The 24436-nt window shown below is 43.5% G+C and overlaps 1 protein-coding gene across 1 annotated transcript in view; it reads right to left on the bottom strand.

The window, feature by feature from the left end:
* The window catches only part of TFCP2 (transcription factor CP2), a 34531-nt gene that overhangs the window by 6172 nt on the left and 3923 nt on the right, over window positions 1-24436 (bottom strand). Inside the window, exons 2-10 of the mRNA XM_083729457.1 lie at window positions 11179-11330; window positions 9678-9754; window positions 9162-9267; window positions 7646-7752; window positions 5486-5638; window positions 3319-3429; window positions 1447-1535; window positions 877-925; window positions 398-491 (exon numbers count right to left, since the gene is read on the bottom strand). Of these exons, the coding sequence (XP_083585583.1) occupies window positions 398-491; window positions 877-925; window positions 1447-1535; window positions 3319-3429; window positions 5486-5638; window positions 7646-7752; window positions 9162-9267; window positions 9678-9754; window positions 11179-11330 (938 nt within the window). The remainder of the gene's footprint in view (window positions 1-397; window positions 492-876; window positions 926-1446; window positions 1536-3318; window positions 3430-5485; window positions 5639-7645; window positions 7753-9161; window positions 9268-9677; window positions 9755-11178; window positions 11331-24436) is intronic.

Genomic DNA, 24436 nt, shown 5'->3' with positions numbered 1-24436 from the left:
GCCCTAGATAGCCCACTTTCATATATATTTTTTAAAGGATAAAGGAGGTGCATGATTTAGAGAAATCTAGTGAGGTTTACATGGTGGTGGATGCCATTAAGCCTACGCACACACACAACTCAAACTTGAGTCCCTTCAAAGAGGCTAGAGCTGGTTTTGGCTTCAATTAGCAGTGGCAAACTGTAAAGAGGTGTTTCCTATGGTCACGGTGGCAGGGGGAAATGGACAGAATAGAAGATCCACAGGTCAAAGAGCTCACAACCCCCAGAAGATGCTTCTAAGAAGCTTGCTTGAGGGCAGAATAAACTGTCTGAGGAATCAACAAGAAAGTTGATGGATTCCAAATGCTGAAGCCTCCTTGTGACGTCGCAGAGAGGGGGGAGGTTTTTTCCACTACCTGAGAAGTTGGTGAAAAGCCGTGTGAAAGTTGAGAAGCGGTTCCGAATCAGCCACTGCTGAGCTTCCTGAGGTGTGGATGTCTGCAGGAGGTTCTACGAGAGAGGGAGGGAAACCTGATGCATCCTTGCAAGAGCAGCACAGACAACTTACACGACTTGCAGCATGTCACCTACAGACTTTTGCACCCACAGTAGGTCATTCATTATTCCTTATTAATTCAGTTTCTGGCCCAGCCCTCATCAGTTTCCTGATCCTAAGGCAGCTTACGATATAACGTCAATAGTGTAAGACAAACAGAATAAAATAAAAAGTAACACAATGCAAATATATAAGATGACCTAATACAACAGACTGAAAGAACTACTTTCTCAAAGCTAGCCACACATTCAGTCCCCTGAAGTGTTAGCCTGCTAACTCAGAGACAACCCCACTGTCTGACATTAGAGGAATGAAACACAAAATATGAATGAGACTTACATCTGTAATGGGAGCAGGAGGCTCAGGCTGGTGATTTGGAGACCCGTTTCTATTTTTAAAAAAAGAAATGAAGAAGGAAGTTGATATTTGCTTTACTCTGCTTGTCTCCAAATCAGCTGTGATTTGAATTGTTCCTCTAGCACAGGCGTGTCCAACAGGTAGATTGTGATCCACTGGCAGATCACTGGCTCCCCCCAAAGAAGCTGAACAACTGTGGCTCCCCTAAAAAAAGCTCAACATTTTACCTCCTCCCTGAAAAAACTGAACATCTTTGACCCGAACCCCCCAAAATGGGCCCTCCTCCATTGAAGGATTGAAGCTCTTTGCCTTTCTACAAAGGAGTACAGCAAGAGAGAGAGAGAGAATTAGCAATCTCCCTTTCTTGTCACAGTTTTGTCAGAAGCCACTTTCCCCTTATTTTAACATGAAAAGGCACAAGATGAAAACATGTCATTAATTTGCTCTGTCAACTTGCAATCCTACAGGCTACTGATGCAGGTAAGTGACCAAAAATGCATTAGGAAAGGTAAATGGGCAAAAGCCAGAAGAAAATTCAATGCCCAGACTTACCCTTCGCTAATGGAGAAACTGCTGTGGGAGCTGCTGAAGCCTGGGGATGGCACATTATTGACATATGTGATCTCAGGCCATGGAGAACACTGGAATAGAAAAACCAATGTTAAGATATTCACAAGCATTGTGGTCCCGAACCTCAAAACTGCTTCCTGTGGAAAAAAGCATGCATGCCATGTATTTCCTGTAGCATGTCAAGGATTTTAGCCTCTGTGCGTGTGGAAAATCACCTGGAAACATGTAAGAACATGTGGAAGAGATGTCTCAGCCAGCTAAAATACACTAGAGCAAATCTTTCAGTAGTGACTGAGTAGGACACAAGAAATCCATACTTCTTTCTTTCTCCATGTGTCAAATAAAGTAAAACCTCCATTTCCTTTACTGCTGCAGTCCTTGATAAGAAAAAAAAAAGCACACCTTGTTTCTTTGAGCACAACTGTAAGTGTTTACATAGTGTAGTTGTTTATTCTAGGTTGAAGCCACAACACACACACAGCCCTGACTAAAATGATTGTTTCTTGAATGCTACAGGAGACAATGTTTTTCCAGAAAATTAGTCAAATGTTAAAGCTCACTGCTCCTCTATAATCCTAGCCATTCGTGAGAGATCAAGAAGAACCCAACTGAATTTGTTTTGTTTGTATGAAGATCATACATTTGAAGCTGCTATATTTGGAAGAACAACCTTTGCAGCTAGAGTCACATACTGTATGAGTTGGGATGATTTAAAAGTGGTATTTTTCCAACACACTTTCAACTCATCCTTACTCATGGTGCATGGATTCATATCCATTAGTGACTTGGAGCCATGAGGTCAGGTGTGTAACAAAAACCTTACTCATGTGGTGCTTCATATACCGTATTTTTCACTCCATAAGATGTACCTGACCATTAGACGCACCTAGTTTTTAGAAGGGGAATGCAAGAAAAAAATAAATTTTTAAAGGGAGCGCTGAGTAGAGCATGTGCTGGGATGCATGCATCCCAGGCTCTGCTCAGCGCTCCCTTTCACTAACGGGCTGCCCTTCTCCCTCCTCAGGAAGAAAAGCTCCCAAGAGCTCCATGTGGCTAGTGAAAGGGAGTGCGGCTCTTGGGGGCTTTTCCGGGAGGTGGGGGAAAGGACTGAGGGGCGGCCAGTCAGTCCCTTCTCCCTCCTTGGGGAAAAGCCCCCAAGAGCCACACACCCTTTAAAAAGCGCGCAGCTCCTGTGGGCTTTTCTCCCTGCAGAGGCTTCTGGGATAGCCGTGCAGCTTGCATTCGCTCCATAAGACGCACACACATTTCCCCTTACTTTTTAAGAGGGAAAAAGTGTGTCTTATAGAGCGAAAAATACGGTACTTGTCAGGCTAAAAGTGAATTGCTGGTATTTATACATGTAACATCTGCACATCAGGGATTGATGGCCTGGAGCATGTTGCAGCAGTGTCAACATTACATGCACAGCTGCCACCCACTTTTATTTATTTGTGACATCGACCACACAGAAACCCACAGAGCTGCAGCTTTGGTTTCGTTGCTGTTTAAACAAACATGTCCAGAATCATGTGCCAGAGGCCACAGGACCAGGAATAGAAACTATTCCAAAGTATTAGAGCGTACTCTTGTGTCGTTTGGCACTTTCTGGACAACAATGGCTCTGAGCAAGTGTCCATTACTTTGGCCAGACAATGCCATTCAATCACACCTTTGCCCTGTCTTATACCTTGGTGCAAACATTCTAACACTTGGATTTCCGAGTGAACTTTTGCAAGCACATTACCTGTAAGCAAGCCAGCCAGCCAGCCCACCCACCCACCCGCACCAGCCTTTTAAATGGCTTTGTTCAAAAACAGAGGTTCTAGATACTACGACTCACAATGCATGCCTTACCTCTGTAAGTATTGTAGTCTCATATGAAGGCTGATACTTTTCCTTCTCATGAGGTGTTCGCTTCTCCATTTTCTCTCTGTCTGTCTTTTGCTTTCTGTCGGCTCCTTTGGGCTGGAAACCAACATGTTAGTCAAACCAGAACATGGGATCTAGGGAAAGGAAGCACTAAGCCAAAGTTCTTCTCAGCTGATAAGGACAGCACTAGGTTGATGTGTGAGTGTGTAATACATACATGCACACATAGTAATACATTTATGTATACAAATGAAATGTTTCTCAGTGATCCTGGCAAGGGAACTAGACTGGCAACAGACCCCTAAAGAGAAAAGTGAGCTGGTGGATGGGAGATACTCATTTCCCCTACAAGAGCTTAAAAGTTCATTCTGGAAATTCATGCAAACATGAAAAACCTGTTCTGCTGCTCCTCTTGCACTTTGAATTCTCTTGCTGAAGCCCTGCAGATTTTTATCTAGCTAAAACACCTATAAATCTGCCCGAATACCTATAGGTAGCAGTAATCAGAAGTGCTCACTTTGGACAGGGATTATATACAAAACCCTCGCTTTCCTGTATCCTCAAAGTTACTTGTGCTGTTCTGAAGGACTAGATGTAATGGCTGCAGTCTCATTGTGGCGTCTCTTCAGTTACGTATAAAAACATGTAAGAAAATGAGGGGCAGCCCACCTTCAGGAAATTGTATCTTCACCTAAGCTCCAATATTAGAAGTGAATGTACAGAGAGAAGCTTTGGTCGAGGGGAGTGGGGGAAGAGGCTACAAAAAATAGTTGACATGGTGTAGAGTTCACATCCCCTAATATGCACATAAAGCTTTTGCTCTGAAACAACATGTTCCCCTGCCCCCACAAAAATTGTTTCTGTGTGATTGAAAGAGACAGACTTGGATTTAAAGGAAAATGCATTTGCCACTTTCATGTCTAGTTTGGCTCTCAGAAATCATGTTCAGAAGATTGGAATTCAAAAAGGACTGAAGCCCTTTCCAGTATTTCTGAAACAAGGAAGCATGGCAACTTTTCTTGTAGGAAATAATCACATACTGCACACGTTTTAGGCTCATTCCACACATTTGTTATCTGTAAGTTGGAGCTTTTGTATCACATGCCAGTGGGAACTTTTGAGGGAGAGGAGATAAAAGATTGATGTTGGCAAGAGTTCTCTTGCCTCTACAGTGATTTTTGGCTCAGCTTTTCCTGGAGTAAATAAGTTTTCTACAGGATGACCTGGCCAATCAGCTAGGCCCTAAAACATCCACATAAGCAACTGCTCCAATCCAACACAATATTGGCTCCAATGCAGTTTCACATGCTTTCAGGAAAAGTATTGTACTAAACAGTTTTAAGTGCAGCTATTCCTAATACTGTGCATATGCAGGCATAAACTGTGGTTTTAGTTTCCCCAAACATTCCTCTACTACTAAGTCCTCATCAAGGCCTGTTTATTCCTGAATAGCTCCCTTCAGAAATATCCAGTGCTATTTTGCCTCGGGTAAGCACAACAATATAACTGATGTATATCACCAATAGCTAGGTCTCACAATGGGCCCATTGAACGAAAAAGGAGGAGGATATGCCTGTTGCCTATGAAGACAAGACTATGTCCTCCCCAGAGTCCTACTTAGAGAGTACATTCTCTGTGGCAGCCCCTAGGTTGTGGGTTTCCCTCCCACAAAGGTGCATCTGGCAGCTTAAGCCACCTCTTAACTCTGATCTTTGACGCCCAACATGTGTGTTTTCAGGACCCACCCAATTCTGGGGGCTGTAATTTGTCTTTCAAATCAATATTTAAAAAAAATAAAATTCAAGTGACAAAACATACCCATGAAGGAAATACAGAGCTTAGTAGCTGTTCAGAAAGGAAAGGGAAATATCAGCTGATGGTTGTAGTATTAGACATTCCAATAGAGGCAACCAAATGGAGATGTCACATCATAAAGTTAGATGTGTCAATTATAATTTGACTTAACTGTGTTTAATACTGAATTTTAAATTGTTGTAACCTACCTAGGACCAGCTAGTGAAGGGCTGCAGGTGGTATGGATACTAATACATTCCGCAACATTAAAGTTCTTCTAAGAAAGTCAGGTTTTAGTTCACAATTTAAGTAACAACGGTGGGTGGTATGCACTGGATGGATTAAAAGACACACATACCTTGAAGACTTTGATCTGGCAGCTGGCAGAATGCAAGTGCTCAGTGTATTCCCCATTCTCATTCTCCTTAAAAGTGTCAATCTGGACTCGGAATGGCACACCCTTCTCGCCACCATGCTTCCTCATGGTGAACTCTGTACTGATGCAGTGCACCTGTGAAGAAAAACAGACACAGAGATGCTCCAGGCTGCAGGCTTGCTGCTTGTACAACAAAGGTGCACATGAACAGTTTAACAATTACTCCAAGAAAGTGATAGCGCAGGATACCAGCTAGTCTGGGGACTCCATTTCCAATAGCAAACAAAGCTCTCGAGCAGAGGAAGGAGTTCATCCTGCTCTCTGGCTTTTAATCAGGGGGCAGGGGGCATCAGCAGTCAGGCCAGAAGAAGCAACAAAACGATATTGTGTTCTGCAGTTCAGCGCAATTGAAATCTATAATTTCTCTACAGAAGTATGCATGCAAGAAAGAGGTAACTTGTCAGTGGAAAATGCTAGCAGAGGAGAAAAGGGATTATGGATTGGTCTGTGGGACCCTAGAATATGGAGAAAACCAAAGTTACCGATGGCTTTTCAAATTATATTCCAAGGTTTCTGTTTGCTCCCAAGTTATCTCTCAGCAGGATCTGTAAACTGCAATCACACCCAGCAGGCATTTCCTACTCAGGGCTGATCTCTTAGACTGGGAGCACATGGCAAAGCCCCTCCCTCTCCCCCCTTGGGTGTATGCTCTCCTCTTCTGAGCACCAACTGCATCAAGTTGAACTAACTGCAGTGAGAAGCTACCTGCTAACCACAGCTTACAATGAAAAGGGATGAGAATTTGATCAGAAGTGAAGAGCAGCAAGCCCAAGGAGGAAGGATATTCTCCCAGTATCGTAATGTTTTTTGATCTTGTAATCATAGTTAAACCTGCACCAAGCCCACAGAGATGAAAAGGCATGTTGGGGGGTCCAAAGAAAACAGCCTGGGTTTTCGTTTACCTAGATGCCCTTAATACTTGAATAGGCTAATGCTTCCACTCAGTACAACTGAAAGTCTTATTCTAAAGGGAGAAGATATGGCTTAATGTAAGAGGTAGCCATACACTCCATATGCTGTTGAACTCAGCCAGAATGGCCAATGGTCAAAGGAGCTGTAGTCCAGCAACATCCACTGTGTACCCCTGGATTACCAGCAAACATTATTTTTCAAAATCAAAACCAGACAGCACTGTCCAGAATGGACTGAATACACACCATTTATTCCTAATGGACTTTGAAGGTGACTTCACAGGTTTGGCACCATGTCTCTAAAAGTGACCTACCTCAACAAGCCACAAGGATTAGTGAAATCGTAATATTGACCTAATCCTGCAACAGGCAGAGAAGAGATCAAATAAAAAAATCCCTAGAAATAAGTCTCGAATGTGTGGCCTCATTCTGGTTGACTCATCGTCCTGGATGGGAGGGCTTCTGAAGGGGTCTGCTCCCTTTGCCAGCATTTGTCCTGCCCCCACCACAGTTGACGGGAACAGAAACCAAATTAAAGCCAGTAATCAGAATCCTTCCCCGGCACCTCAGCGTTCAACACCCTCACAGCAGTGAAATGAATGGTAGCTTTCCCCGTCGGTTTTGCCAGTCAGAATTCCACTTTGTTCTTGTCAAGGGCAATTAGCATTACTCTTTAGTTCAAGGGTTCTCAAAGTTCATTATAGTAGCCTCCCAAGTAGAGATTACAATTTGTTGAGCCATCTCGGTTGTAACTAAGACAGACAGCTTCTCATCAGCATTCACCGGAGCTGGAAGAATCCCCAGGTACCCATGAACTGACTTTTTTTCACTGTCTCTGCTGCACAGTGCTGACACTTAAAACAATGTCAATTGAAATCTGAGCCTGGCAGCTATGAATCTGTAATGGTAGTGGTTCACTGAGAGCAAGCAGATCCAAGAAAGAAAGGCAGAAGGAGACCCAAGTACACTTCAGAGGAACACCCCACAGAAGAATAGGACTGCTCTTTTATTCCTCTAATATATGAATTTGGAAGAGTGACAGAGTGATTGTATCAGGTATATGGCGGTAGAGATCCATCAAAACTGATGGCAGCAAATCTCAAAGCTTGCTTGCTACAGACCTAACCAGAGAGAACAGTTAAGAAACACCTCCCATGTAGTATTGATTTACCTGAATAAATACAGAAGTCCTCTTTGAAGGATCCCACAGAAACTCTACAGTATTCAACTGCGTGGGGTTTGCCCTGGGGTCGATTATACCCACGGACATTGGAATATCTGCAGAAGACAAAAGCCCAACCCTTTAGAACGAGGCTAGGAGAGGCATGGCAAGTCCACCACAATGTTAAGGGACTTATGTAGTAAATAATGCACCAAGAGCTTAGAAGACTGGGTAATTTAGGGTACAGTCTGAAGGCACACGATGCACCGACATCACTGAATCTAAGCAAGCTTTGGTCTGGTCAGTCCCTATGTGGGAGACCAACTGTGAATCCCATGTATTCTACCTCGAGTTCCAGGATGGAAGACAGGATGTTAATTAATTAATTAAGGCAAAAATCTAGGTACCAGCATGCCTGTTACAGTATAAAACTGAGGCACTATCTATGTAAGCTGCTTCTGGACTGCCCTGCTAACCTATTTCAGGAAAATTTAGGAATTCAGAACGACAGGCTTATGCATACTTTGCTGGTATCTTTTCCCTCACACATCATGGATGCTGGTTTATATTAAGGATGTGTGTTCTGCATTACTTTATGAATATTATTGCTACATGTTTGTCATGGCCTTTGGCTAGAAGAATAAACTTATGAACTGATGAAGCATATTCCTGCATTGCAAAGGGTTGGATTAAAAGACCCTCTAGGAAGCTACCAACTCTACAATTCTATGATTCTAAGAAGAAACCAATATTATATACCAAGAAAAGCAGAATTCTGAAACCTATAAATTATAAGTTTCACCTCTGAGTCAACTATAATAATCTACTGAATTTAAGGCAGTAAGTGAATGTACAGTGGTACCTCTGGTTACGTACTTAATTCGTTCCGGAGGTCCGTTCTTAACCTGATACTGTTCTTAACCTGAAGCACCACTTTAGCTAATGGGGCCTCCTGCTGCCGCCGCGCTGCCGGAGCACGATTTCTGTTCTTATCCTGAAGCAAAGTTCTTAACCCGAGGTAATATTCCTGGGTTAGCGGAGTCTGTAACCTGAAGCATATGCAACCTGAAGCGTATGTAACCCGAGGTACCACTGTACCAACAGTAAGAGGCTCATTCTCTCCTGGCAAGAACAGAAGTGCTAAGTCATTTGACATAGGTGTAGGAAGCCAGAAGGGACCAGAAAACTGCCTACCTGTGGAGGCTTTTAACTGCATAATCCTTGACATGTATCCCAAGCAGAGTGCAGGTGTACTGCAGGAAAGTGCTTACAGAGCAATAGGCGCAAGATGGTATAAGCTAGTGAACTGAGCTACGTTCACATCAGAAGGCAACATTTTAAAAAAATCGGAGCCACCTAAATCAAACTATGGCAAACAATAACGCTCTGAGCAGAGACTGAAACCACTCTCAAAATCAATAAAGAGCTCTATACCTCTAATGGTGGCAGTTTCCAATGCCCTCCAAGGTCCATGTTACAAAAAGCTACAATGCCAAATTAGTCCATGCTTGCAGAAGCCACTCACCAATATCCAGTATCCTATCACCTGGCCTGTTCCATCGCCAGCCTTCCAGCTGCTGATGCTCTGTATACTGAAGTCGCCGATCATGGAACACCACTCTGAATATACTCTAGGTTAATAAGGAAATTTTCTCATTGAGTAAACAGCATATGCTGGAACCTGGAACCTTTAGACGAGCTTAGACAAATTGGTGTGGCCAGTTGGAAGATTTTAGCTTTCCTAAAGTGTAACCTTGCACCATCTCTCCACCATGGAACTGATGGATGGTGCGAATGGAGCACACACAGGTTGGCATTTACATGTGTAGGCAGTTTACGTTCAAGGTTTATTTCACAGCTAGAGGGGCATGAACCCAACACTACTGGGGTCTGCTTGGATAGACAGTGGCTCTACCCAACTGCTGACACCAGAGATTGACTGAATTACGTTCACAGGTGTCACAAGTTACCTGACAAGCACGTTTAGCCTTGTCACCAACCCAGAGCTTTTAGGAGAGGATAGATTATTATGGGCACTCACCTTTACAAGCTTTCCATTTAACTCAGGCAATTCCCCCATTTTCCTGTTGTCCAGCATTCTGATTTCATAGGACTGACCTGAGGAAGAAAAGATCTCTGAATTTGCTACCAAAAAAATAATAATAATCCACTTCTCTTGAGGTCATAGTATAACAAGTTTGACTGAAAAGAAAGCATCCCGGTAACTTACACACACCCCTATCGAGTGTGAGGGGAGGCATTCTGGGTGAAAGGATGTGTGCTTGTCGAAGTCCACTTTCATGTAGCCCCAGACTTAGGGACCCTTACACCCTTGGCAAGGAGTTGTATCGCTCCCCCTCCATCCCTTCATCATAAACCTTTCTGCCGTGAAAACAAAAAAAAATCCTTCCAGTAGCACATTAAAGACCAACTAAGTCAGTTCTTGGTATGAGCTTTCGTGTGCATGCACACTTCTTCAGATACCTATTCCTTCCAGTAGCACCTTAAAGACCAACTAAGTCAGTTCTTGGTATGAGCTTTCGTGTGCATGCACACTTCTTCAGATACCTGAAGAAGTGTGCATGCACACGAAAGCTCATACCAAGAACTGACTTAGTTGGTCTTTAAGGTGCTACTGGAAGGAATTTTTTTTGTTTTGACTATGGCAGACCAACACGGCTACCTATCTGTAACTTTCTGCCGTGGTGCAACAAGCACAGGAAGGGTTCTCGCATGGAAACCCTGTTGCCCTAGCTTCTGTTAGGGACACTATTTACAGTGGTACCTCGGGTTAAGAACTTAATTTGTTCTGGAGGTGCGTTCTTAACCTGAAACTGTTCTTAACCTGAAGCACCACTTTAGCTAACGGGGCCTCCTGCTGCTGCGCCGCTGCACGATTTCTGTTCTCATCCTGAAGCAAAGTTCTTAACCCAAAGTAATATTTCTGGGTTAGCAGAGTCTGTAACCTGAAGCGTATGTAACCCGAGGTACCACTGTACTTTAATCTGGTCCTATTTTTTTTTTAAAGAACTTAATCTCTGCTGAAAGAAACAAGGACTTGTTAGGGAGGTAGCATTTCATTTACCACAACATTTCAGGTTCTTAATTTGTGCTAACACAGCTCAAAAATTCAAATGTGCTAAATTGACAAAACCCACATAGTTTATTCCCATGATACGAATCCTGGTCCATGAATTATAGGTTTACTGAAGCGTGGCATACAAGTATTTTAATTAGATAAATAATTTGGACTTCTGTCTGCATCTTTTCCAGCTTTGGTTTCAGACTTTCAATCACTAAGCAAAAACTAGAACACTAATTTCCAACCAAGAGTTCAGATGAAAGCTATTCACGGCCCCCACAGAGAGCACAGCAGATAGGTTAAAAGAAAAGAAAGTCTAAAATAATTTGTGCTGCGGCCTTGAGTGTGCACTCTGGAAAGTGAGCTAAAAGAGGCATGCAGCAAGGAAGCAATATAAATGCCACGACTGGGAAAGCACCTACTCCCCACCTGATGTTCTGGCAACAGAAATGTGGCTTACCTTGATTGAGATAGGTGAGAGTTTCATCATGGAGTTTCACAGCAGGGGAAGTGGCAGCACATAAGACATACTGAAAAGGTAGGATTTTGTTCTCATTGTCAGGAGGCAAGCTGGATTCTTCTTGCTTAAAGATGGGCAGGGCAAGGACATCACTACAAGAAAATGGTTTTCGTTAAGAGTTGTTATGATTATCCATATTTGGCGACTGAATAAATCCATAGAGCATATCAGGACATTAAAACAAAAAAATATTTCCAGGATCTTAATTGAGAGAGACAAAATATGAGAAAGAGTTTGTGTGTGTGTGTACCTAGTGTTCATGTATAATCCTCAGTCTAGCCAGCAATCCTTATAAGAGGTATTTGATCAGGCTGTATGGCAGACATTACTAATGCATCATCTATAACCATTGGCCATGCTGATTGTGGCTGATGGGTGTTCCCAAGTCCAACAGGGTACCAGTTTGGAAAAGTCTGGCATTTAGGTTTATATTAAGAATCGTTCTACTTTCATCCACAGCTCTTGCAGTAAGAACAATTTGGATTTAAAGGAAGTGTAAACAATTATAATCACTGAACAACATCTCTCTATGTCTAAAGAGGCAAACTAGCTGTTGTCCTAACAGCAGGTCAGCCAGCCTGTTGCTTTTGACCCCCGAGAGTGAATGCCACCTGCCTCTAAAGTTTAGATAAGGACTTTCACAAATCGAAAGAGAACTATGCTCCTGTCCTCAAACAGCTACTGATCTGAAGCAATACTACATCATTGGTTATAGCTCAGACTGGGTAGTCCTTTTCTGGGGGGGTGGGGGTGGGAATCTGCACAGGATCACATGCCTCACAGAAATGCCACTCTAGGAGAGGGGTCTGAGTCATCACAATATTCCTTACATAAGCTGTAAGCCTCTCCCTACCCAATGAAGGCTAACTTTACTAACAAGAGTCTGAAACAGCTTCAACTCACTGAAGTGTAAGACCTAAAACTGTAGATGGGGAGAAGATAACTAGGGAAAAACCCACTCTCCCTCTCCAGGATTTGCCTTTTAAAAACAATGGGTCTGCTGAGATTCCACTTCAGATTCACAATTAGTTCGGCACCAAAATCCTCTGAGAAGTCTTATCAGCCAGAGGTCCACATCTAATCCATTTAAATTCTGTAGTGACCATATCCAACATCAAACAACCATGATCTTATTCTGGATATGTTCTCCTCAGTTACGTGTGTTTGGGGAACTACCCTTTGAAGCCCCTCAAAAAGCAACACAGAAATTTAGAATGCCTCGTGATATCAAATGAAGAGAGCTGACTGAAGCATCTGTATGGCTTATTCCCAGACTGCAACTGGCTTTTTCTGGAAGCTCTGTGATACTGATCCCCTTCAAATCAAGATTCAGCAATGATGAGTTTATTAAAAGAAAAAGGGAGACAGCAGCAAGACTGAGTGGTCAGTTGTATTCCAAACTAAATGTTTAGAGCAAGGGTCTACCTTTGAATAAGTTTGGATAAAGTCTTGTAAAAATAAGGGCTTAAATCCTAGAGCCCGTGAAGCTAGGATGCTTGAAGAATTCAGCATTTGTGAATTCCAATACAAACAGATCCAATCCACACTTCCTAGATCAGGGGTCGGCAAGGCTTACTGGGGATGGGCTGGATCACTCCCGCGGAGTTCCTCTGTGGGCCGGACTGGCGCAGCGCAATGCCGGAAATAATGTCTGCGCATGTCCGCAGTGATGGAATTCGCTTCTGCGCATGCCCAGATGCCGATAATCATGCCTGCGCAGAAGCAATTTTCGGCGCTGCAGACATGCACAGACACAATTTCCGGTGTCTGGGCATGCGTAGAAGCCATTTCCGGAGCCATGGAAAGAGAGTTCCTGTGCCAGTTTAGCGCAGTGCGTGAGGACTTGCCGAGTGGGCTGCTCAGGAGCAGCTCATGGGCCAGTTAAGTGACCCTCATGGGCTGCTTCTGGCGCATGGGCCTTAGGTTGCCAACCTCTGTCTTAGACTAAGGCGTGATTTAGGACATAGCTATCACTTGGATTTTGCATGTCTCTGAACCTTTCAGTGCTATATATGTGTGTGTATTTCTAAATGCTTGTAGACAGGAGGATAGAAGAAGCACAAAATTTAGCTATAAGCTGTAATCCTCAGCTTTCTGTACATCTGACATAGAACCCTTTATGCTTAAGCACTCATTCTGCTGACAATTTAAAAACATAAAAACATAAAATATCTGAACCAGGATTTGTCCAATAAATCACAACCATTAACAAGCACACAATCTTTCCTGTGTATAGTGAAACATGCTTGTCACAATTGCACAGGAGTGTACATCCAAGCCAATATCACCTGATATTGTTTACCACTGACACATAAAAACTGATGCCCAAACGATCTTTTATGTAAAAGCAAGGCACAGTTCAGCCTCTTGCCCTACAAAACCCATAGCAGCTTCTGTTATTTAAAGATTGGTGCTACAATGCTTATGCTGCTAGGAAGTAGGGATTTAAATCCTTCCTTCCATCAGGAAGATTAGTTAAGATTACTAGGAATTCATTAACACAGCAGATTTCTACACCATGGTAACTATGTTTTTTACATCAATGTTCAGAACATACTTTGGAACACTCCTGCCACACAATCTATAGTGGTACAAAAAATATCTTGCCACATTTTCCACAATTTGTCGTGTTGAGCAGCTGACCCAGAATACTAGCAAAACATCAGTTTATTCAACCAAAAGAAATTGGAAAACTTTTCCATTCAGAGGGACTAGCAACAACACCTCCCCTGCAAGCTCTAAAATGGGAAGCTTAAGAAAGCACTGCCTCTCTCCATTCCATTTTGTATATGTATAGACAGATGGAAAATTTGTACTCGGGAGAAGTTGCATGGGCAAATATGCCCATGAATTACATGTACAGCAAACTGGTAAAAGATTAAGTGCAAATTGGGTTTAGCTTAGTGCAAAGACTTCTAGGGAAACAGTGATGAAGTAATATTCCCATTTCTCTCACAAGCCTGCGACCAGCATCCAAACCCAAGTTGCACTACTCGGACTCTTCACACCACTGAGAGGTTTGGAGAGGGCAGGATGGTGAGAAAAAAGTCAAATGGGTTAGAATTCAGGGCCTGCCTCTCCCAATAGCCATGTGAGACTAAAGTACACACAGCTGTGGCATACACCTCTCATTGGTGACCTTCACATTCACTATTTTCTTGACCCAGTGAAGGTGAATGATGAAAAATGAGAAAGGTTGCTTTAAGTTTATCATTAGAAAGACCTAATTAAGGTTTTTTTTTTGTATTAAGACCCAGTGAGGGCCACTGTTTCCAGTATCTTGGTCCTGGTTTAAAAGACATACCCCCTTACCATCCAACAGGGCAGAACTAGACTAGCAGACACACACCCCGCCCCAATTTCTAATGACAGGGTCCCAGAAACCTTTTTTCAAGGATCTCTGACATCCTACAGTTGATGATGCACTACTCATGCAGGTTTTGGTGGATTGAACCCTGGCTGCCATCTCTACCCCACCCTAAACTCCCATAAAGCAGTGAGAATGAGATCCATCAGCTCTTACAAACTTAGGAGGAATGCTATTTTGAAATGGAATATTGACTCTTAAAAGAATGAAGTGATAAATCCAACACACACATAATCTGAGAGTCTTCAAGTCATGAAGCAAAGATGCTTATTATTGGATGTAGCTGAATTTATATTGGACAGCATGAACCAAAACATAGCAGAACTGTAATTTTTACCTTACAGATCTTTGTGAATAATGGAGTTAGCAGAGGACCAGAGAAATACATCTATATGCCACATAACAGCTACCTTTGACACACATTTTGGATTCACTGCCAAACACAAGTTGGAGGTGATGCACACCAACACCCTAAATCAGCATCATGAAAAGGCGTCTCTCAAACAAACAGTGGGGTAGAGACTACTTCAAAAGGTGATTTGCAGCTTTAAGACACACTGTTAAAGCACTTACTTCTGCAAGTCCATCATGTTCCTCCAACATTTAAGTTTTAAGGGGAAGTGTGGGAAGGCTTTCAACGTCACGTGAGAGATTTTGCAAGGTGGGCAGCCCTGCTCACCTACCAATCATATGCTATCAAAATGATGTTGTGCAATTGACAAGTAGCTGCCTGCCCACCCACCTGTGAAACTGGGCCTTCAAGGCCAACCCCAATAGCGATCTGGCCGCTGGAGCCAAAAAACTTCCCAATCCCTACTCTATCAGGTCCCATGTCATCAAAACCAAAGTCTATTACCCCAATTAGCTGTTCATCAGGCAACCGTTCTATACATGAAGTTATGTACTATCCCCCTTATGAATGCGTTGGGTTACGTGCTCTGCTAAACGGAAGCAGATGCCCCTTGTTGTGAACTTTGCCCCAGGATGCGTGTGGAAGTTGCGCTCCGGCGGTGTGGCAGCAGTGGGCAGCGCCATTAGCAAAAGCGCACCTCATGTTACGAGCAGTTTCCTGTTATGAACAGACCTCCAGAACAGATTAAGTATGTAACACGAGGTACCACTGTACTTACTCCTAGGGTAAGTGTGTGTAGAATTACCATATTTTTCCGTGTAAGTGACCCCCCATATATAAGGCGACCCCTATTTTTTTAACACCAAATTAAGAAATTAAGTTGTTCAGCTTTTGGGGGTTGGGAGTCACTTCTGCCAATCGCTCACCCGCCTGCCCACCACTGCCGATCACACACCTCGCCGCAGGCGCCAATTGTCTGCCTGCTTGCCGCCACCAACAGCCCACCCACCCATCCACTTGCCACAGCCACCAATCACCTGCCCAATTGCTGCAGCCACAGCCAATCGCCAGCAGGCCTTGCCGCAGCCACCAATCACCCACCCAGTCGCCGCTGCCAATCTCCCGTTTGCTGCTGCCATTAATCGCACATCCCCGCTCTGCATTCACTATCCATGTGTAAGCCAATTTTTGCCTAATTCTTTTTTTAGCAAAAAGCATTGTCTTATACATGGAAAAACACGGGACATTCTTAGGCTGATTTATTTATGCAAGCTTATAATGGAATAGAGGGATGCGGGTGGTGCTGTGGGTTAAATCACAGAGCCTAGGGCTTGCCAATCAGAAGGTTGGTGATTCGAATCCCCGCGACGGGGTGAGCTCCCGTTGCTTGGTCCCTGCTCCTGCCAACCTAGCAGTTCAAAAGCACATCAAAGTGCAAGTAGATAAATAGGTACTGCTCCGGCAGGAAGGTAAATGGCGTTTCCGTGTGCTGCTCTGGTTCGCCAGAAGCGGCTTAGTCATGCTGGCCACATGACCTCGGAAGCTGTACGCTGGCTCCCTTGGCCAATAAATCGAGATGAGCCCCGCAACCCCAGAGTCGTCCACAACTGGACCTAACGGTCAGGGGTACCTTCACCTATAATGGTATATTGGGTCATAGTCCCTTGGTTTTAAAAAATTCCTCTTTCCTAGTTCCTCATGCTTATTTATCATGTTCTGATTATGTACCTGCAAACGTGATGGTTTTAAGGACATTCAAATCCAAATGCCCTATGCTGCAACTTTGATATTTCTGCTACCCAGTGAAATCCTGTATACCTGCTGCCACAAACAGGCTAAGAAACCAACATTCCTATGAATAAGCTCAGTTGCCAAAACACAGACTAAATAAAATGGTCTTGCAGTCAGGAGGCTTGAGAAAAATACTGGACTCTGGGGAGCTTGACACACAAACGCTCCCGCTTCCACCAGAAGTAATGGATATGTATCACCTTAAAGGTAAAGGTAAAGGTACCCCTGCCCGTACGGGCCAGTCTTGACAGACTCTGGGGTTGTGCGCCCATCTCACTTAAGAGGCCATGGGCCAGCGCTGTCCGAAGACACTTCCGGGTCACGTGGCCAGCGTGACATCGCTGCTCTGGCGAGCCAGAGCTGCACACGGAAACGCCGTTTACCTTCCCGCTGGTAAGCGGTCCCTATTTATCTACTTGCACCCGGAGGTGCTTTCGAACTGCTAGGTTGGCAGGCGCTGGGACCGAGCAGCGGGAGCGCACCCCGCCACAGGGATTTGAACCGCCGACCTGTCGATCGGCAAGTCCTAGGCGCTGAGGCTTTAACCCACAGCGCCACCTGCCCCCTATGTATCACCTTACTGCAGGACAAATAGCATGTGCCATAGAAGAAGAAGAGTTTGGATTTGATATCCTGCCTTTCACTCCCTTTAAGGAGTCTCAAAGCAGCTCACATTCGCCTTTCCCTTCCTCCCCCACAACAAACACTCTGTGAGGTGAGTGGGGCTGAGAGACTTCAAAGAAGTGTGACTGGCCCAAGGTCACCCAGCAGATGCATGTGGAGGAGCAGGGAAGCGAACCCGGTTCCCCAGATTATGAGACTACCGCTCTTAACCACTACACCACACTGGCTCTTTACTGCAGGAGAAATAGCATGTGCCATAACCAGAGCACTGAATTGCTTTCCCTTCCATGCCATTCAAGGCCAACAGAGAACATGTGGAAATAGTCATCAAGGTGGTGTGTTGGTGTTTCTCCAGCACTCTCCATGGTTCACCAAAAGTGGGTCAATAAGGGCAGCAGGGAGACTACAGGTGAGGACAAGAAGCTGGTACAGAATTGTTTTCAAGGCAGGAGAGGGATGGGCTCCATTCATAAACAACTTGACTCTATCTCTACCTACAGCACACCCAAAATATGACATGAATGTTAGCTTTAAAAACATGCTTGCACAAATGCAGACGTCAGAACAACCAAGGTACATCTAGTACAATTAGTCCATGGGCTGGTAGGGAAAGCATTCAGGAACATAAAAAAGGCAGATTTAGGTAGGTAGCAGTGTTGGTTTGACATAGTCGAAATAAATAAAAAATTTAAAAATTGTCCAGTAGAACCTTTGAGACCAACTAAGTTTGTTCTGGGTATAAGCTTTAAGGTGCTACCGGACAATTTTTTAATAAATAAGGCAGTCATTGAAAAAAATGTTGCCTTAAGTCAACTCACAAGCAGTTCAAGATCCTTGCTTCTAGTCCATCAGTAGGTCCCACTCATCTAAGCATACCGCCCAAGGGATACAAAAATGTCCCTATCATTTCAGCACCAAGCCACTTCTGAGATTTTCCATAGGAATCTGAGCAGCATGGGCCAAAATTCAGCCTTGAGACATCCCTGTCTAGTGCTGAGGACATGATAGGAGAAATTTGGGGTGGTGGTTCAATAACCCCCTCAAGCCTGGGCTAGCACCAACTACCAGAATGTATTAACCCCAGGGGAAGTTATTTTAATTTATGCCCAATGATTTTGGCAGTTTATGGTGGGATATTATGTTCTGAGTTGGTGAGTAAACAACAAACATTTGGTATATCAGGCTGCCAGTTTTGCTTGCCACACCATTTTGCCCACAATTTGCAAGCAGAATATACTGTTTAAGGTTTCTACAAGGCAATGCAATACAGAGGAACAAAAAAATATTTTTGATCCACGGTATTTTTCTACCTCAGCAGTTATCAAAAGGGAGAGCTCCCAGATGTCAGAAACAGACCAAACACTGGAGAAGGAACACTGGTTTTACATTAGATTAAAACTTTCCATTTAAGACAGCAATACCCCCCTTTTCCTTATAGCTCATTTTTTCTGTGCCTCAATAACATTATTTTGAGGAAGTCAGCTCCAATACACGAACAATGAATACAGAACCAACAGCAATCTTGTCTGGGGCTTACATAACTATTCAAATTCAGCATCTGGTTAAAATGCTCTGTTCCAGAAGATTAGCATGTCTATTAGCCACACATCATAATTGGAAGTGGGCAATGCAAATATCAGAGGCTTGCAAATTCAGCTGGTGAATACTTAATTCCAACTGTGTTTCCTAAATGAAGTCACAAAACAGCCAGTTCCAACACAGCATACCACAATGCTTAATTTGAAGGCAAATGTGGGATTACTTCAGTTATTCATATAGAAACAATATACACGGCTACCTTCAAATTCTATCAGCTTTGGAGTGTACATAAACAGTTGCTATTTCACCTTTATTAGGGTGCGGCAGGAGTCACAAAGCAACTGGAAATCTCAACTTGTGTCACTGGGTGGCGCTCCCGAGTCACAAAAAAATGTCTGGCGACCAGTTATTTTCGATCTGTTACACCAGAAGCGGTTTAGTCATGCTGGCCACATGACCCAGAAAAGCTGTCTGTGGTCAAACAGGCTCCCTCTGCCTGAAAGCGGAGATGAGTGCAGACCTGATTCCTGTTAGAAGAACCATCAGGCAGTCGTGAACCCAATGGACATGACTCAGAAGCCTGATCTAGCACCGTGACTGTTTAACACACACACACACACACACACACACACACACACACAACCTCAGTCACTAGATTGGTTGTCTATAGTAAATATGGCTCCAGGGAAGCACACGAGGTGTTCCTTTATGTTGAAAAAGAACTAGCTGGGTGTTTTTCTCTCCTCTTAGGTGTGCTACTAGCTTTCATTTGTTCATGTGTAAGCCTAACTTCAAGTTACAAAAATAACCTTGGTACTAGATTAAGAATACCAGTAAATCCACACAGAGATGACAACTCAACAAAGAGACACTTAACAACCAAGTTAGTAGGAATAGGCTTTTTAAAATCAGAACTGTGATAAGAGTACCTAAGCTAGGAAATAAAGCAGTTTTAAGTTATCAGTACTACTGTGGTTCAGTTCTATACAATTCCCATAAGGTCAGCTTCCCATGTCACCCATGTGCAATAAAAAGGTTAACCATTTGTAGGGAAGATGATAAAGGAAACCAAGTTAAGCAGCTCAAAGCAACCACCACCCCCTACAATCCACCACCCAGAATTAGCACCCTCAGTGGAAATTACTGATTAAAGAAGGCCCTTTGACCCTAACACAGTTAACTCTAGCCTCATTGAGGCCAGAGCATTGAACTACCCATTTCTTCACACTGGAATTCTGCCTGTCACCATATCCGGTTTGTGACCAGAAGAAGTTAGAAGACCTTCAGTACTCCCATACTTTTCTGAATCTTTTACAGAGATTCTGCACAGAGGGGTTTGCTCAGGTTCAGATATCAAATGCAGGAATCAAGATTCTCAGCTTTGATATTTTAAAGAAAGCACCATGTTTTAACCTCTCATAATTCCTCGTTTTTCAAACACCAGCACAAGGCAGATAGTTTTTCAGAGGAAGGCACTTGTACACTTTTTATAATAGCCTGCCTGTTCTTCACAGTATCCAGTCACCTCTCTTTTCTGCTTGCTATCACCGCAAACATATCTGATCTTCCACCACCATACAACTTCCTGTCCCCAATACACAAAATTTAAAGCCAGAATAAGAAGGGAACAAGAGGCGAAACAGGACCACCCACACATCTGTCCCCTAGTAAAAGAGAAGGGAAACATTTTCAACCTGAGGGTCACAAATTCTTTGTGAGTTGTGGGAGGGGCGAGAGAGGATGAATGTGACTCACCTTTATACAATAGGCTACATTTCAGCAAATGAAAAGTCAGACATTTCACCCCTCTACCTAGGCAAGCAAAATGCATTATCACAGTTCAATGAGGCATTCCAGTTAGGAAAAATCACTTGAAAGAAGGTGCAGAGCAGGACTAGTGAGTAGTGTGGCCTGGGGAAAAGTCCCACAGATTGAACTGGGAGGTCTGAAGAAACACATTCTGGCCCCGAGCCCAGAGTCTGGCAACCCCTGCCCTAGAGATAAATATATATAGGACAGACTCACAACATGTCACATCCACAGGGCAATGAGCCCCAGAGCAAAACGCTCAATTACACAGAACAATCAATTCAAACTACATCAGGAGCACATGGAGCAATGTTAGACATAGAGATCTAGCTCTGTGGAATCAATTAACAGCTGAAATCAGATAGGTGCCTGGCGCAATCCTGTTCAGGTGCCTACCTGAAGACATTTTTGTTTAGGAAGGCTTTCACTGAGTGTAACCCAGTCATCTATAGAATATCCATTTTGTATCTGGTGTTGTTTGTATGTATCATTTTGTCGTTTATAAAGCTTGCGTTTTAGTCTGTTTTTAATGTGTACACAGGCCGCCTCAATGCCTTTATGCTGTGAAATGGTTTAGGCATTTGTTTAATCAATAAAGCGCCAACCTGATGCTCTTAATTTGAGGTCCTGTCCATGCTGCAAGACATTTGCCATAGAATGACCTCTGGTGTACTCGTCAGATCCCCTTCTACACCCCTGATTTCTCAATTTCTCTTGTGCATGGGAGCCACTGTAGCAGAGCTGAAGAGGGGAGTGGGGAGGAAGAGAAGGGAGGAATGGCTGTTACATCCGGGAAAGCCACAAAAAGGGCACGAAGCAACTGGATGGCGTCTGAGGAAAATGGAATGCTGAATGACATGGACTTTATACCCCCACTTAGGCAGATATATTTTATTCTAATAATGATTTGGTCTTCCAGTGCTCATTGAGCTGAAGCCAAAACAGCACAACTGATGCACAATAGAAAGGCAAGGAGATGCAGGATAACCCTGAGGTTTGCAGACACCCCTCAAAATGGGGTGGAAAAATCCAAAAGGGTGCAACAACTCAGTGCTGAGTGAGAGGGGGAGAGAAATGACAAGTGGGTGTGGGGGTGGAATTAAGTGGGTAGAACACTCAACAGAATCATTTCAAACTGCAACATTTCATTGCAGTACCCAAAGTCTAAGGAAAGGAAGAAAATTAAAACTTCAAAGAGTAGAGAGCAGCAGTAGTTAAGCACAAGAACACTAGCCAGCCACATTAACAAATGCCTGCAGAAAAAGATGAGTAAAGAGACAACGAAAGATCATTGAAGAGGGTGCCAGACAAATCTCCCAGGCAAAGTGTTTCATAACCAGGGTGTGTTGAAAGATAAATGTATCTAGAAGGGCTTTTATGTTCTTACACAAGGAGATTGGCATTAAATGGGGCACAATGTAATCCCAGAACATGCAGTAAAATGCAGATAAAGAGGACAGAGTGTAGATAACTACCATGAAGATGCTAGCATTTATATGTTCAATGCCACCTATTGCCCCTTTTAAGACTCAAAACCACCTAGAGTAACACATTGTACATTACAGAAATGTATTGCTCTCTTCTAGCAAAACAAAGCCTTGCAAACACAGGTTTACCTGCCCCAAAATGCAAACCTGTCAGGCATTTGTGCCCTTAAGAAAACCCAACACATGACTCATTCTACAGACAACCACAAAATTCACTTTGTGTCAAGCTCCTCAGTCTTCATCACAGCACACAGAATGAATCGCTGTTAAAAAGCAGCTTGCACAAGTGTTGTGCAAAACAGGGAACAACCCTCAGAATAGAGAACATTTTTCTTAAGAAGCACAGCAGATTGCATAAACAACTGATAAATAGCATACATCATTTGCAAAAGGAATACAGGCAGCATTTGAGAAATAGTTTGGTTTTTCACTGTTCCGAGAGTGCAGAAAACCAAAGTGTTGTATATCTAAATGTTTCTACATGGGAATGTCATTCAACCCATCTAATATTCACACACACAGCAATTTGTCTACTTTCACTGACTGCATAGTTGGGCTGTCATAGGTACAAGGAGAAAGTCATTTCACAAGGTCATTTTGCAAGTGGTTGGTTTTTTTTTTGGGGGGGGGGGAGCAAACAGAAATGCTTCCCTGCCACCCATGCCAGAAAAAGAAAAGCAGTAATGATATACAGTGCAGACTTTTGAAGGCAGCTGGAGCCACCTCCACATATGTACAGTACTCCTACATCCACACAAATTCTAATTTTACTACCTCAAGCATCACTTTTAACAACAACTCAAGAGTCACAAGCAGATTTCCAGAATTCATTAAGTGCTAAGTTACTGAAAGCTAGTCCCTGGGCTTTCACCTCTTTTATTACTCAGTTAATAAAAGCAAACTCCAAAATGCCTGATTTTAAGGAATAATTACCAAGTGGCAGATGGCATGACCAAAAGCACACAACCTGCCAATGTACCTTTAGAAACGGTAACTGTGCTATAAGTGAAATTCCAGGTTCTTGAAGGCTCAGTCCCTCCTGAGTGTGTCAGCAGGTAAAGCAACACAATTAATTGCGTTGTACCGCTGGATTATATGATTGCATCAGCATCACCAAGAGGAAATGTCACATCGGGAAATTAGTGCTCACAGTGCTGTTATTTTTAATTTCCTTTCTACAATGTTTCTTTCTCCTTTGGGCAAATCTAAATAAAAGTGCCTATGTCACTGAAGATCAGCACTGCAAAGAACCTAAAAGCTGTCTAGTGTAACCCCATGTTATGGGATAGAATTGTCTACCCATCAGCCAACTGATCTATGCAATTTCAATGGAATGCAAAAAATTAACCCTCGCCAAAACAATCAGCTGAAAAGTTGATTGCTCCCCATCCCCAACAAAGATGGAAGAGAATCTGAACACTTACTTAGCCTTCTGCTGAAACTAAACCAGAGCAGTAACTTTCAGAAAAATTTGGCTTGCCCAGTTCACATTAAGGATTCCTCACAACACCACCCTTACAATGCGACAGCACACTGTAATCAATGTGTCGAAAGACCCCGAGTCAAATAATGCCAAACCAAGGTTTACTTTCACAGAAGCAATCCCTGATAAGCCTCAGGCTCACACACTGCCTCATCTACCCCTACACTCTCCAGTCTTGGACTTCAAAATATGGCTTAGCAGCAACTTTCTGGAAGTTAGCATTTGACTATGTTCTGGGATCCGGGCTTGTAGCAGGCACGGACCTCAGCCTGGCTGTTCATTCAAAGAGGCAAATTGTGGTTTGACACTAAATCATGATTGGAAGTCTGGAACCACTGCTCAATAGGGAAGAGACAGTGTCTGAGTTAAGGACTCCTCAGGGCTCCTTCTTGGAACCCAGGACCAAAATGGGAGGAATTCAACACCACACTGAGGCAGATGTTCTGTCAGTGCAATCAATTGCACTGAAACATTCTCCCTTCTCACCCCATGTGATGCTCTAGGGCAGCCTTTCTCAACCTTGGGTTCTACAACGCTCATCATTCATAGCCAGCAGGGGCAGCAATCAGGAATGATGGGAGTGGTAGTCCAACCGCATCTGGGAACCCAAGGTCAAGAAAGACTGTTCTAGGGGTTCTCTTCTCCCTCTCTGAGCCAACTTCAGGGAGCAAGCGGAGGGCGGGAAGCCCCGTTGAACTAGCAGAAGTCGTTGTGCAGGCTTCCGCTAGTGGGACTAATTAGTTGAA

Source organism: Podarcis gaigeae (assembly GCF_964106915.1).
Source record: "Podarcis gaigeae genome assembly, chromosome: 2".
Taxonomy (NCBI): domain Eukaryota; kingdom Metazoa; phylum Chordata; class Lepidosauria; order Squamata; family Lacertidae; genus Podarcis; species Podarcis gaigeae.
Note: the sequence above shows the minus strand (reverse complement) of the source record. Positions and strands in the feature narration are given on the sequence as shown.